At 38.2% G+C, this 16,429-nt stretch overlaps 1 protein-coding gene across 1 annotated transcript in view; it reads right to left on the reverse strand.

Moving 5' to 3' along the window:
• Positions 1-16,429, reverse strand: part of dync2h1 (dynein cytoplasmic 2 heavy chain 1) — a 134,054-nt gene that overhangs the window by 62,256 nt on the left and 55,369 nt on the right. The window contains exons 64-76 of the mRNA XM_059330987.1: positions 16,183-16,304; positions 15,906-15,992; positions 15,069-15,195; positions 12,705-12,846; positions 11,807-11,916; positions 10,999-11,019; positions 10,304-10,402; positions 7,593-7,716; positions 6,025-6,188; positions 5,414-5,533; positions 3,990-4,124; positions 2,808-2,951; positions 175-264 (exon numbers count right to left, since the gene is read on the reverse strand). Of these exons, the coding sequence (XP_059186970.1) occupies positions 175-264; positions 2,808-2,951; positions 3,990-4,124; positions 5,414-5,533; positions 6,025-6,188; positions 7,593-7,716; positions 10,304-10,402; positions 10,999-11,019; positions 11,807-11,916; positions 12,705-12,846; positions 15,069-15,195; positions 15,906-15,992; positions 16,183-16,304 (1,485 nt within the window). The remainder of the gene's footprint in view (positions 1-174; positions 265-2,807; positions 2,952-3,989; positions 4,125-5,413; positions 5,534-6,024; positions 6,189-7,592; positions 7,717-10,303; positions 10,403-10,998; positions 11,020-11,806; positions 11,917-12,704; positions 12,847-15,068; positions 15,196-15,905; positions 15,993-16,182; positions 16,305-16,429) is intronic.

The raw sequence follows: 16,429 nt of genomic DNA on the forward strand, positions 1-16,429 counted from the left end.
GTTCCGTTTTGCAGTGCAGTGCAAACCCATCTGATGTTTTACATCAATGAAATGCCTCCCTTTGTTGTCACTACCCACTTATCACCTGCACAAATCGCCAGAGTGATGACAGGAAGTTTTAGGGAAGCTCAGAACCACATTTGTTCCTTTTCTGTGTGTAAGTGTGTGAATTACCTTGAACAGCGACCGGCAGACATACTCATACACCATGTTCTTCAAGCTGGCGTCCAAAGCAGCGATCCTGGCTTCAGTGTTCTCTGCTTCCTGATGTGCACACACACAGAAACACACAATGGATGAGGGAAAATGACTAAAAAAAGGGGCAAATAAACTGCTGAGACAAGCAGTAAAAGATATGCTATCAATAAAGAGAGTGAAATGTTTTGTCTCAATGTCAAATGTCTCAAATGTCTCAGCTTTCATTGATAATAACACACTGCATGTGACTGTGCTTTTAAATCTAACCAAGCATGAGCTATGTTTGAGCAGCACTAAAATTAATAAGTTATCAGTAATATTTTGGTTTTCTTTCTGTCGTATCAAGGTTACCTGACTGGGATCAGGTTCATGAAAGAAACACAGACACAAAGACACATTTAACTCGTATCCTATTTCGTCTCTTTCACACACTCTCATTCTTTTTCTTTCTGACGTAAAAAAATACCATGGCAAGATCAAACAGAAGTGTTGGTGTTCCTAAGTATCTTTTAGGGGTTGGACAGCAGTAACACTGTCAGACAATACAATATACACAGTATGGAATAGAAACATCTCTTCAATACACAAAGGTGCGACCAGATGAAGAAGAAAAATGCAATAGGAAAGTAAACGGAAGAATTAGAGCATAAGGATCAGACACACAGAAATTATGAATTTCTTGCCTGGATTTCTGTTTTGGTGCTTTTTGTAAGCAAATCTTTCATGTAAAAAAAACTGTGTTTATATAGTTCAAGTTAGCACTTTGGGTGTACAGTACCTGAACACAGATGTTGTGCGTGTCGGCTAATGTGTTTGTGTGTGAGGGCTGAAAAGAGGACTGGTCAGTGTGTTATGTCTGACAGACACGAGAGGTTAAAAATTATCTTCCAGATCTCAGGAATCATCTTCAGCTCATGGAAAATTAAACAAACAAGGATACAAAGGGTGCGAATCAATGAGCTATTTTGACCATACTCACTGAATGTGTCCACAAGCTTCCCTACAGACACACACACACACACACACACGCACTTACACACACAGAACAGTGGTGACCAGCTGCTGCCTGGTGACATTCTTGGATGACAGCACTGGCTCTAACAACCCACACAGGATTTGGGGAATTAGTGCACAATCTCTCAACCCAATGTCTGTGTGCTTATGTATGTGTGTGTGTGTGTGTGTGTGTGTGTGTGTGGTTATCAGACAGTGTTTAGGGCTCAGATGGAGAACAGCAGTGTGATAGGCTGCCCATGATGCTCTCCAGCTGCACAGGTCAGACTGAGATAAACTTGCTGAAAACAAAAAATGAGCTAAAATAAATCACTCTAACCTGAACTGAAATAAAATCACATAAAGATAATTGAAATAAAGAATATTGAGTTAGGCTCAGTTGATTAAAAAAAACACAAAAAAATCACATTCAATTAAACATTCCAAAACAACAAACGACAACAGAATTCATAACGTAATGTGCGTAAATGCATTGTCTTGTATTCATTTTGTACCAGTTGTACAAAAAGCACTACTTCTACAAATTACTTTATGGGTAAAGTTATTATGCCTACCTGGCCAAAAAACAGTTCGGCATATACGGTAAGTACATGTAACATAGCAAATTATCTTTTATTTTATTTTTATTTTTTTACAATTTTAGAGGTGCTGTTAGGATATTTTTCTTTTACTGCTGGACAGAGCCCGGGTAGCTGTCTCCCCCTGTTTCCAGTCTTTATGCTAAGCTAACCAGCTTCTGGCAGTAGCCTTATATTGAAAAAGATATGAGAGTGGTATCAATTTTCTCATAACTTTCCTCTCCGCCAGTGTATTTCCCAATATATGAAACAATTCCTTTAAACTGCACTGATGTAAATTTTACCCATGCACAAACCATGGCCCATTTCTACAATAAACCTTACCCTGATTTAATTACCTGTATCAGCCTTAATCATCTGCCATCAATAAAACAATGTCAGTAATATAGAACAATGTCTCATTGGAACATTTGGACTATTCTTTATATAATGGTCATAACTTTTTTTAATATGCAGCTTTTTTTGTCTAAGCCTTTTTCCCTGCAATTTCTCTCATAGATAACATCCATGCCACTTTTCTTTTGGACTAAAAACAAAGCAATAATGGCAGACATGTCCCCATGAGTGAGGTTAACAAACCCATAAACTGTGACATTGTATTTCATCAAAAATGCTAACAGAAATGTAGTTTACACCTGGAGCTTTTACTGCCAAACTGTAATGTATGTACAGAAAAGCTACTTTTGAATATGCATATTAGTATTCTCATTCATTTAAATAAAAAAAAGCTAATCTGTGTGCTAGAGACTTCAACTACCTGTCTTTGCCTGCTCTCCCAGGTCTGGCTACATGACCAGGTGAGGTACCAATGGTTTGCATTTCTCTGCTCCATATAGGGGTTTGTGAATTTGTGATATACTTATTAGTATATTTACACAGAGATGTTATATTGATGTTATTTCAGTTCATAGGCATATTCTTCTGAACACAGTTTTACAAATAAACATGTTAACACACTGGTGTGCTGAATAAAAATGGAGCTACAAGGCCTTTAAGAGTTGTGTGTCATCCAGTCACCTTCTTGGCCTGAAGAGCCCTTTGGAAGAGGCGCAGAAAAGAAGCAAGGCTGAAGCGGTACATGTTGTTGATCTTTGACAGGTCTGTGATGACAAAATACATCTTGCTGGCACTCTCCGCAAGAGGCAGGTAGGCATCCCGCTCCTAAAATAAAAACAAGGAGAAAGCGAAAAAAAAGAAAGGACAGAGTGAGAAAGGGGGAGAGAAAGAAACCGAGAAGCAACAGAAAAAGAACCACAGATGTTTTATAGAAAATACCACAGATGGATGGGTAGCAGGGAAAGGATTTTAATGGGAATGGATACAAATAAAAGTGGAATAGAAAATGTTTATTTCAATCAAGATGGAAGGACACAGAGAGAGAAATGATGGTAGACAGCATGTGGTGTGATAAGACAGCAAATGTGGGAAAAAAACAGGGAGGTACATATGAGAACGACAGAAACAGAGGAGAGATAAATAAATAAAAGCAACTGAGTAGAAGTACATAAACAGTTCTGGTATAACACTGCACCCTAGAGGATGATTGTGTAGTGCATCTACAGCATCTCCTCGCTTGTGCCTCTGCGTATTCTGATGTCCGTAGCAGCTTGTGCTACAAACTGCGAATGGCTGTGAGTTTGTTTATGTGTAAACTGTTAAAATGAGCTGAAATGTTTGTGCCCAAACACTAGATAATGTGCATCATTGTGTATAACAGCCTAAACTTTTCAATTTCAGTACAAGTACTGAATGTAAGATGTTGATTTGTTCCAGAAATTACACAAAAGTACAAAATTGGAGCCATCTTACATTTGCAGACTGGGAATAAATGTCATTATACACTCACCACATTCTGTCTCTGTCTGAATCTCTGACTGTCGTTATCTGTGTACTTCTCTGTCATATTCCTCCCTCTACCTAAAGTCTCTGCTGTGTGAGCTTGCTCTGACTCTCTCTCTCTCCGTCGCAGCTCTCAATCTCCATCTCCATTCTGTCCATCTCTCTTATCAGTAAGGTAGAAGACTATGGCAGTAATTGTAAAGGGATTGGTTATTACACTACAGTCATCCTCTGGGTAATACTGATTCTCTTCTGAAGTCACCTTTTTTATTTTTTTAATAATACAGTTTGCAGTGGTGCAGTGAGGTAAGCAACAAATACTGTTTTCCTGTCTGTGTGTGCATATCTGAGGTCCAGTACCTGGTCCAGGGATGCCTGCAGCCTGTGTGATTCCAGCAGTGACTCCTGGATCAGGGCGCTGCTTGCCTTGGTCTGGTTCAGACTGTCTATCAGCTCCCTGTTCTCCAGAATATTACCCTGAGCTGTAGCCAGGGTCTGATACAGGGAAAAAAGACAAACAGATGGGTACAAACAGAAGATATGGCAAGGCTTAGACAGGAGTAAAAAAGTTAGTATTTGATAAGTAAGACAGAAGGAGATGCACAAGAAGAGTATGTTGTCATGTATATGTCAATTAGCTAAAATGTGTAGTCTGATAAAAGTTGCAGCAACAAAAGTTGTCTTCTTGTTATAGCCAGATGTGCAGTATTTATTTTATTTTTTAATTTTTTGGCTTGCTTGCCCATTTCATGCTTTTGAATCTGTTCTCTGAAATGAACTGATACAATTTATTCAAATAAATTCCAATAAAATATATGAGAAAGCAGTGGAGCATGGAAATGTCAAGTCGAATATGCTCCTACAATTCTGGAATAATTACATGTCTTGTACCACTGAAACACTGACATCCTGCTCTTGGCAATATCTTTGGATGTGTGTAGTAGGTCTGTGTGTGCACGTGCAAATTTTCCTTACGTTATGTTCACATGAGGTTGAGTGTCTAAGTGTCACAATGTCCATCAACTGTGTGTGTGTTTGACTGTGAAAATATATATGCATTAAATTCAGTATGTGTTTGCTTGGAAGTGCAGGGAGCCCCATTTAGTACGAGAACAGTAACAATGTGTTTGATGTTTGGGCTCCATATTCTCATTACTATGGCTGTAAAATGACCTAACACCTGCCTAGACATTTCTCTTTTCAAGTTTGATTGCATGAATAACTGCAAAGAAATGCAAATGCAAAAAGTTTGTGGTTTTACTCCTTACTAACATTCAAAAGGTGGGTGGGTTGTGCAGAGGAAAAAGCACTCCTCCACCACAGAAACACGGGTTCAATACCAAGCAGTTGTGCTTCTGGCTCGTCTGTATGCTCATTCAAACTCATCTGCAAGTGTTCATGGGACGGAAGCCGGTGACAGACGACATGCTTGTTGCAGCACTAGCAGCTCCTACTGCTTGGTCTTTATATATTTTGCTGATTGTGTCTACTACAGCCTCTTCAAACCAACAGTTGGAGTTAGCAATTCTATAATTTCCTGTAAAGGGTTAATACAGGATCTGTCTATTTAGCAACAACATGGTCTGCACTGCCGGAGGTACTAAATTTATTTTTTATTAAAGCTACATTTTCATCAGTCGCGTACATAATTAAGCCTTTAAGGTACAAATGGTAGGCTTACTGAAATATACAAAATACAGTATAGGATGCTGCCCCAGCAGAAATGTAGAATACTCCTCTATTTTGTTCTCACGGTGTATGATGCTATGTGTCTGCATTAGTACCTCTAAGAGGGATTCTTCCAACTGAGCCAGCTGTATCTTCTTGTCTTCCTCTTGTTGTAGCAGTCTCGTTTTTTCAGTCTCCAACTCTGGCTTCTCCTGCTGGATGGTCAAGGCTAGCAGCTAATACAAAGACACGAATGGACAATAGGACATAAAGTATCACTACAAACACACACACAGCACTACAACATAAGGTGCATGCTCTGTACATACCATAGCAGTAGAATTATTATTATTATATCTATGTTAATTCTGTGGTATACACAATGTATTATCACACTATGAAATTAGTCTTGTTCCACATGGATTTTGCTTGAGAAGTGATACATTCATTTTAACTGCTGAAAAACAGAAAAATCGCAGCACATTTGAAGCAATGGTCACATTGGGAAATGCCCAAACCTTTTTATTTCTTCGTACTGGTATATTTTGAAAAAGACCACATAGACCATCAAGTTGAATCAACGCTGCTCCAACAAAGAGACACAGACTCACAAAGGTATAATTTATTGCGAGGCTATTAAACTCTGTGTGTGTGTGTGTGTGTGTGTGTGTGATTGTGTGTGTGTGTGTGTGTGTGTGTGTGTGTGTGTGGGGTGGGGGGGTGTTACCTGTCCGCGCAAGCCTGCCCTGGTTGTAGTGAAGTTGACCTCTGTAACCACGGAAACAGCATCAGGGGGGATGAAGGGGGTGGGATTGCGTGTTGCCAGGAAGAGACGGAAGTCCTCATTGTAATCAATGACCTTGTCTCCTATCTGGACAACATATCTAGGACCTGTGTGTGTGTGTGTGTGTGTGTGTGTTGGACACAAATAAAAAGAGTCAGAGTGGCCACTTTAAATCCTTTCTTCACCTTTTTACTTTCTCTTCGACTCTCTGTCTTCTAGATGTCTGCAATGCAGTACTGCCATGCCTTTTTTTCCCCCATCCTGTTCAACACTACTTTTAAGTGGATAACTTGCCCTTTGTTACACTCTCTCTGCCCCCACTCTTTCCAATTCAGCTTCAAATAGTCCACCTCCTCTCCCTGGATGATTCAGAGCCTTATGAATCACTCTCATTTTCACAGGTATGTCTACACATACCTCAAGTTGTGATCGGTATGCAACGATCTGAGCCAAGAAACTAAAATGTCACAAGTAAAACCACAAGGGCTGATTCAAAAACAACCATGCATGAACTTAAGATTTTTTTCCCCCAACTTCTTTTACAGAATTTCAAGTAGCATTAGCATTGAAATAGAACCAAATATTTGACATAATAGATATCAATTTACAATAACTGCAGAGTAATTCAGATGTCTGAAAACAACCATTTTTTGTGTACTTAAAGTTATATTCAGCACTTTGATAACACAGTCACATATGAATAAAATGTGTGAAGACTTACATGCTTGAAATAAAGGAATTAGTTATCCATGTGTACAGAAGAATTAAGTCCTCAGTGGCATCAGCACTTCACTCTTCACGTTAAAAGATCATAATTGTCTAGTTTTATTACAGGCTTTCCAAAGTTCTTCATATGCTGCCAATACAAATATATCTCTATATTTTAACATCAAACTAGCTGACTGAAAAAGTGTCTATAATAGCCTCCTGAAAACTGACATTATGGCACAGTAAAAAAGATTTATACCGCAGTAATAACACACACACGCACACGCACCCGCACACACACACACACACACACACACACGTAAGAGTAGAGAAATGATTGTGTGATGATGTGATTTGACTCCACAGACTTTCATTCATGGCTGCATTTTTGCATTTTGTCAGACAGTAAAAGTAACATACTCAATGACTTAGGATTAGTTTTCATATTTAAATATCATAACAACAATTAAAGCATATCCATAACCTTAAGTTACCATAACTTCTTCATGGTGCACAATGTAAATCTTTCAGCAGACTGTTCCATGCTCACATTAAAATTATTCAATTAAACTTGAGTAGATAATATCACGGTGTATTAAGAGTTTGCACTCATGAACAACATTCATGTTCAGGCTATATCCCTCAAAATGGGATTTCACTACAGTGTAGAAAAGTAGTCGTGTGATAGAGATGAGTGCTCAGCTTTTTAGTGAGCAACCAGTGATTGGTAATTCAGAATCAATTATTTTTCCGACATCAACTTCGCATGAGAAAAAAAAAGGTGTTTGTGAGTGTGTGCTTACCCTGTGTGATGAGGTCCCTCCTCAGCAGCGGGTAGAGCACAGGTTCAACTCCATCCATCTCCTGGATGATAAGGGTTTTTCCAAATCTGACCGCCAGCTCCAGGGACGTCATGAAGTTACTATCCTATTGAGAGTAATAACTCAGTTGTAAGAATACCTTGGATTTCACAATTTATTGATGATACAGCAATATACTATCCCCAATAACAATAACAACATTATTTACAGTTTAGGTCATAGACTGTACATTCAGAAGGATGACGGGCTCTATTTCCTCCCAATTTACAAAAAGTAAGCCAAAATATCCTAAATGGGGGAGATGCCATTTTTAGCATTTGGTGAAGCCATGGTATCAAGGTCCCAATCACGAGTCAATCACATCCGTCAATCATAACAAATAACAATGATTTTTCTTTTTTCATTATGCAGTTCGAGAAAAAAGTTGAAATGTTGAGAATAAAGTCTACTTTTTGTGTTTAGTAAAGTTGGAATGATATTCACAATTTTGTTGTTCCTGTGTCAATAAGTCATCAGAGGACCATTGTTTTAGAGAAAGGGTGTCTATCTGAACAGTTAGGTAGACTGCAAGATACAACCTGATTTTCATCAATGTCATAAAATGAGCAATAACCACAATATTTTACTAAAATCCCCCTAAACATAAATGAGCTATTCTTGGTAGAAGGCTACCATAACTATTGTTTTGGGAAAATCTGCTTTTATGTAATTTATGTGAATTTTTTAGACATATATTAGACGTATTGATAGAAAATCAGGTTGTAGCTTGCAGTCTACTTTACCAAACTCAAAAAGTAGACTTTATTCTTGTCATTTTGACATTTTTCTCAACATTGTATTTCAACTTTATTCTCAAAATTTTGACTATTTTCTGGAAGTGCATAAAGAATTGTTTTTTCCTCCTCTTTTTTCTCCTACTTGGCCCTAATCCTCTTCCGTACAATAGCCTTGTTTTATAGCATCAAGTAGGGATGGGTACCGTTCACATTTGAACCGATACGGTACCGATACCCGGTACCTGGGAATCGGTATCGGTACTCAACGGTACCAATTTTCGGTACTTTTGCGTTTGAAAATATAAACTTTAAAAAATATATCAAAACAATATAAAATCCAGGATGAGCAGTGCTTTATTGTTGAGTGAACGTGCATTTTGTAACATGAAGGTTGCAGTGTTATCAAAGAATGCAGAGGAGCGCTCTCAGGTGGCAAGTGCACGGAGGAGAAAAAAAAAAAAAAATTGCAAGTGCACGTGTGATTTGTTGTGATGACGTCGTAGCTGTGCGGCGCAGCGCCGGTCAGACAGTATTGTGGGCATAGCATGGTTGGAATAAACAAAGTTGAGTCGGGCTGCTCTGTGAACATATCGAGGATGACGCAGGAGTCTGAGGGATTTAATTTCAGCGAGGCAGTTTGGAATAAAGTGGCAGGTAATATTCCTGAGTTGAAGATCGGAGTTTTAGCGGAGGACCAGAGATGCAGCAGCTAGCTGCTAGCTGTTAATGACTGATCTACAGAAGAATGGAGAAAGCAAACGGAGTAAGGAAGGTCCAATCTGGAGGCAGACTAAGGCCAAGCCCGGGTAGACATTGGAGAGATAGCAGCTGGCGGCGAGCAGGCCGAGAGCCGGCTGTTCGTCTCTGCGCCGGGTTGGAAGAGGGCAGCAGCTAGTGGCTAGTGGCCGCGGTGAGCAGACAGGACCAGACGAGGAGGTAAATAAAAAAATAGTGCGATCGTCAGCACGCTTGTTAATCAAGACGTCAAATGAAAACAGGTTGAAATCAATGATCAGTTTAAAGGTAACGCCGTTTAGGTACCGAAACATGGTACCGTTTGATTTTACTTGAATCGGTACTCGGTAGTACCGACGGAATTCGGTCAGTACCTATAAAAGTACCGAATTCGGTACCCATCCCTAGCATCAAGTAATCTACATAAAATTACAAAATCCATCATCTTTATTTGACATGCACTTTGATTCTTTAGTTTGACCCATTTCCCATGCATATGTATGTATATACTTATATAATGTATGTATATACTTATATATATATATATATATATATATATGGATTCACATACTAGAGACGCCTAATCGTCATAGCAAAAAAGACAAGATGATGAAAATGATGCTGTGATAAGGCAGTACACACAGATCACAAAGGAGATATTCAATCTTCTTAAGAGCACCATGCCACAAAATCTAAAGGTGTAATAACTAATGACACTGATTTGGTAATTGCTAAATAGCGATTAGCAAGTAATGAGTAATACAGTCCAACATTGATTAATGTAATCGTATCATTTGTTAAAATCAACAACTGGACACATGGAGGAGTAAAGTGAAGGTGGCTTAATTATACGCTTTGTCAAACAGTGGTGGCAACTAAATGATAAGGTCATACTAATGGACTTAAAATAGACTTGAATTCATCAGACAAGAAGGAAAAAGATCAATCAAAGGACATCTAATAAAAAACTTCAAATAAGTGTTTCAAAGCGAGGGTTTTACTGGCTCCTGCAGACATAAAAGTTACCTCACCGATATGTCAGGTTTAGAGTTGATTGATTTTTTTTTTTTTTTTTCTGTGTGTGTAGGTGTGTCAAACGTGTTTGCAAATGCAACAGGATAGTCAATGACCTCTTTTGTGTATTCTTCATGTGTGTGTTTGTGTGCTTGTGTGCGTCTTTACCTGCTGGTTGATAACCTCCAGTCTGTGCTCTTGGAGGTGTGTGCGTAGCCACTCTGTAGCTCGTGATGACGGGTCAATCAGGAACGGACAGGCAACACTCTGAGTATATAACAACGAAATAGAACTCTGTTCCAGCTGTGGTTGTATTGGGATAGTTTTACTTAGAAAGAGGCTTGGTTAGGGAGAAAAGGAAGGTTTGTGTGTGTGTTCATGTGTCCAGTCCTGTCTCACTGCTGTCATGCTTATCGACCAGCGTCACTCCTCTGCCAGGCGAGGAATCAAGTCCACCACCCTCTTTTCATCTTGTGCTCGTCCATTTCACGGTCTCTTGCTTTGTCTGTTTATTCCCCCCAGCCTTATCTTACTCTGCAAATTGATAGAAGTAACCCTGGTCTGGTTTCTTTTATGTGTGTGTGTGTGCCATGGACATCTACACATATGTATCCTATCTATCTCTTTAATATAGTCAGCAACTAATTGTAGATGCTGGTTGTTAGTTAACAAACATGAATGTGAATGCTTGCCATGAGATTCTCCTGCATTTTTAATGTGTATGGCATGTGTAGGGGAGTGTAAGGGAGACACACACACACACACACACACACACACACACACACACAGACGTTGAAAGAAACAGAGAGGCTACACTACACTAATTGTTAGCTATAAGGACAATTGATGGAACAACTTCTTACCCGTAACTTGAGTGCATTGATCTGAGGGCAGTAATGGTAAAAAAAACAAAACACAATGTAGACAAATGGAAGACAGATGAATGACAACAAGGGCAGATTTTGTGATATGACCATTAATACAGAGACTGGCTGTTACAGATAAATACTGTACTTTGATGTCTTTGCACTTTCATCAACCACACAAAAACAAACAGAAGTGGGTGGAGAGATGCAGAAATCGGTACGGATGTAACAATACACTCACGATTCAATGCAATTTCCAATACATGGTAAACGATACGATAACTAAATTAATAATACAAATCTCTTCAAATACACAAACTAAGACTTGACAATTTTAAGAGGACAAATATGTCGTTTTGCACATTTTACCTGAAAAGGGATTCTCTTTGATTTGTTAAACATAAGGGAAAATATATTTTGTAGGTTTATTATTATTTATATATATATATATATATATATATATATATATATATATATAGTTCAGTTCAGAAATTTTGTTTTTTGTCTGAGAAATAATTAAAGGAATCTTTTTCAGTCATGATTTATTTGCAAGCTCATTCTGTAAACTGTGAGAAAATCGTAGCATAAACCCTGTATTGGAAATCATATTGAATCGTAGGTTGAGTTTATCATTAGATCCCTTCACACTTGTATCGATTTTTAAATGTCTCGTGATGCACTGTACATCCCTAGAAATCTGATTAAATTGCTTTAATAACAAACAGATTTTCCTGTGTCAAAGTAAGAAAGACAAAAGTAAAAAGAGATTAAAACGATTTGACAGACAGGCAAATAGAAGTCTAACCTGTAGTATGACAAGTGCATTTTCCATGGAGAGGTCATCCGATGGCAGGCCTTGACTCTTCCATATCAACTGCTCACTCTCCGAGCACAGGAATGACCGCAAGTCAAACTCTGATGCAAACACATAACACAAACGCACATGCTTATTTGTTGCTGATTATACCTTAGATATTGTAGTAAGTGACAATTCATCAGTAGTGAATGTAGTGACATCATATTACGAATTAAGTGGGGTCACTAAATCTTAACAACTAATCTGTGGAGAAGCCATTCGATGGACATAAGGATTTAGAAACCATGTCGGGTCAACTGGATTTTTCAGCTGTTTGAGATTTACATGCTGAAGCCACCTGGGAAATATAAAGTCATAGCTATTAATAAAGACAACAATAAGTGCTGGGAGAGACTGCACATATTTTACAGGTTCATTTGTGTGGATGGAATATTAATATTTGAATAGAAGAGCTGACAAATTAAGGTGATTATGCTTGGCAGATGAGGAGTAAAACCCAGTGCTGAAAAACAGGATTATTAAGTCATGTAATCCCTAATGAGTGATTGTTAGTATATGTGAGTTTTTTATATTTGTATTTGTGGGTTTTCTCACATGATATAAAGATTTTAAGACAAAACATAAACATGATTTGGAATATTGGTCATTACTTTAGTGTAAATTGTAAACTTGACGTCTGAAATGGTAACCAAGCATCTTTATTATTAATTTTATCAGCATTGATATTAAGTAGTCTCAGGAGCTTATAACTGTTGTATATATACCATTATGTATCAACATAGTATATTGTGCCATTTGTGTGGGTAGCGGTACGTTTGTGTAGGCTGATTAGCACATGCTGGTGCTAATGTGTTGGCCTTAAATATTACAAGTGTAGTATATTTACTCTGTAGCCCAGACTGAGCCATCCATGTCTCTAGAGAGTGTCTTCTACGGTCTTCAGGAGCTGCAGACAGATAGGTGATGAAGGCTGCAGCAAGCATGGCCCTCATAGGGAGCGTATCCAGCTCATTCTTTATCTCAGACATCTGATAGAAAGAGAGACAGGCAGGTGATTAGGGTCAAATAAGTAAATACTGATATGGGATTTTTGAGACTGATGCGATACTGATACTGATTTTTAAGGGGGTTAATTAATCTATAGCCAATATGGTGGTCAATATAGTATTTATTTTTTTTAGCTCGAATGAAAAAAGACCATATTTGGGAATATGCACAGATTTTTCACCACTCTGCAAATGTGCACAGAGAGCTACTTTCTTAAACATAAAACAATTCTATGAATGATAACTGAGAAAATAAAGAATAAAAAGGAATAAAGTAAATAACTAAATAAACATCATATCTGTTCAGTGTCAGTCAATTTCTGACTATTTAAAAAAAAAGAATAAAAACATAATAGCCAACACATTATTATATTCATATTATCTAATAACATTACCTCTGTATGCTACCACTCCTCCTCATTCTCCTCCTTTCCCATTAACATAGCTATTTATTCTATATTCCAATATCTTCATGCCATTTCAATATTTATTCTTGTTTGTGATATTTTTTATACCTTTTATACCTTTATACCTTTATTGTCCTTAAGTTGTTTTTGCATTGTTGTTCTTAATGGTTTAATGCACCAATTAGGAGTTGGAAAAAAGGCTATTCTATTGTATTCTATTCTACCATTTTTAAATCATGCCAAAACATTTTTTTTACAGTTCTAGTTTTAAGGCACATATACATCGAGCCCGAAAGGCCAATATCGGCCTTTGATATCGATCAACCGATATATCTATCTATATATATATCGATATATATAAAGAAAATGACAAGAAAGGGAAGTGCATTGCAAGGACTGGGAGGAATCAGAGGGAAGAATAATCAATGCAATGCAAAAATGTTTACTCTGATTCTGACAAGAACACAAAATATAGTAACTTAACAATGCAGGAACACAATCTAGTAGCATGTCAGGGGATTGCAAATGCACATGCACATGTTTGGCAAATAATCTACTCTCTCCTCTACTGTTAAAATGCTCGCTGTCAAACATCCAGACACATTCTTAGTGGTGGCAATAATGGGTGGAAGTCCAATTTTGACATACTTTACATGAGTATTTTCAGTATTTTATTTCAAAGGGATATATTGTACTTTTTAATCTTTTTTACTCTACATATAATAGTATGCTTATATGATATGATACAGTACTATACTACTAATATCCACTTTAAGGATCAGCAATATGAAAATGCTCTGACATGTATATTTCATGTGAGAAAAAGAGAAAAATATAATATTCTGTAATAATTTAACACTTTGAAAGGAGCCATTCTGCATTATGAATCCTTTTATCTTTAAGTACATTTTGCTGACTTACTTCTGTAAGTCAGAAGTAACTTTTACTTTAGTATCAATTTTAATCGGGCTGAACAATTTGGAAAAAATATTTAATTGTGCGTATTTGACTGATATTGCAATTACGATATGATTCACAACATTGGAGGGAAAGGTCATTTCCGCATCATTATTCTCGATTTCATTGAACGCTGCAGCACCACATCGCTTAATTCAGAATGGCATTTTAACACCATCTTGCCATTAAACAAATATAGTGGCTCCTGTGGTTTGGACATTGCACTAGTCCATATTGTGATTACTATAAAACTCTGATAAATGGTTCAGCCCTCATTCTGAATTCAGAACTTTTAGTGTAATTGAGTATTTACAAACCATAATTTTCTACTTTTAAGTAAAGTATTTGAGTACTTCTTACACCTGCACATTCTATACTTCAACTCAAAACATGTATCAATTTCTGCACCCCTCTCTCTATGTGGCCCTCCCCTCTTGAAACACAACCCAGAGGCATTAACATATAGCCAACCACAGCTACTGCATAGTGTGCAAGAGTTAGTGATGAAATGTGTATGTGTGAGTATATGGAAATACGTGAGTAGAGAGTAAACTGGCTCTTCGGTGCCGGCCTTGAGGGAAGCAGTGAGTTTGAGGGTGTGTGCGAGTATGTGTGTGTGTCAGGAAGAGATTGAGTGTTTTAATTAAGGTGCAGACAGATGCTGCAGAGAGGAGTAAAAACAGCCAGAAGGGACCCAAGACAGCAGGATACATCCCCCTGTCACACACACACACACACACACACACACACACACTTCCTGTTGCTGTTACATTGTAAATGAGCCCCTTTCTTAGTAAATGTGTATAACCTTCCACACCAATACACACATCAACAGACTACCTGTGCATTCCACCGTGTGTGTTCTCCGTCCAGTTGTGATATGAGCTGCTGGGCGGCAGTGATTGTGTCCTGAGCTTTTGTCACCTCAGCCTCCAACTTAGCTGCCTCTGTAGTATGACACTGAAACCTGAGGAAAAGAGTAAGAAGGAGGAAAATATATATGCAATTAGGGAAATGTGTTTGAGTTGGAATCAGTGAAGATTTGCCAGATGGAAATTTATGTTGATATTTGTCAAATCTGCCAAAGATAGATCAAATAGGTTGAAAACCTAAAATATTTTTTCTGATATATAAACCATTTGTAGCTCCTTCCATGCAGCAGAATACAAATATGACGTGGAATTTGACAGACAAAAACTGAGGTGAGGTGAGGTGAGGTGAGGTGAGGTGAGGTGAGGTGAGGTGAGCTGCCAAGAGACTACTTAGGAGAAGGGAGGAGATGAGGGGAATGGCCTGTGCAAGTAGGAAATCTCTCAGCCTGCCTCACACACTTAAGAAATGAGTGTATGAACAGGGATGATTAAGAAGATTAACGGCAGGAAAGAAAAAAGAAAAGAAAAAGTTGAAGATTTTGAAAAAAGGAGCAACAGAGAGAGCTAAGGGGCTCAGTCACAATTGTAGTGCCAAGTTCACCTTTGCTGAACTACAACTTGAGAAGTAGTGTGACTGATCAGTCAAAACGTAAAATTATAAGGTGAAATAATACAGGCAGCGAAAACAATGTCAGTCTCTACAGAAAACATGACATAGGTAATTTATGATAAGGTTACAGCCAGTAGATGTTTTTCACAGATGAAATACAGTGAAAACAGAATCAAAGGCTGGAAGGAGGCATACTTCTCTTTCAACTCGTTGACTTTGGCTCCAACAGAGTTGAGCTGGTCCTCCAGCTTATTCTTCCGACTCTCCGTCTTCCTCAGGTTTCTGGACATGAAAAAACACAGTGTCAACAGTGTGTGTCATTAGTAAGACAGCATAAGTACGAGCTATCAGAATGAGACCAAGAATCACTGACAAGCCTGCAATCTTCTTTTATTTCCGCCAAAATCTGCAGCTTGAAACAGCTAATGATCAGGTGTGTGGTTGTGTAGTGTTTGCATATGTGTGTTCCTACTCCAGTAGTCCAGCCTGCTCTCTCTCCAGTGGCTCGATCCTCTCCAGGACGTGGGAGTATTGGACGTTGGCTTTGACCCAGGCAGCCAGAGGAGCAGCTGCTGCACTTGCACGCTTCGCATTCTGACGGTAACAACAACAGCATCAGAAGTCAGAAACAACAATCCAAGCTCCAGCCAAAAACAAATCAACAAGGGGTTAATAACATCCACCAACCATACATGTAATTGTTATTCTCCTATCGTGAC

Source organism: Centropristis striata, chromosome 4 (assembly GCF_030273125.1).
Source record: "Centropristis striata isolate RG_2023a ecotype Rhode Island chromosome 4, C.striata_1.0, whole genome shotgun sequence".
Taxonomy (NCBI): domain Eukaryota; kingdom Metazoa; phylum Chordata; class Actinopteri; order Perciformes; family Serranidae; genus Centropristis; species Centropristis striata.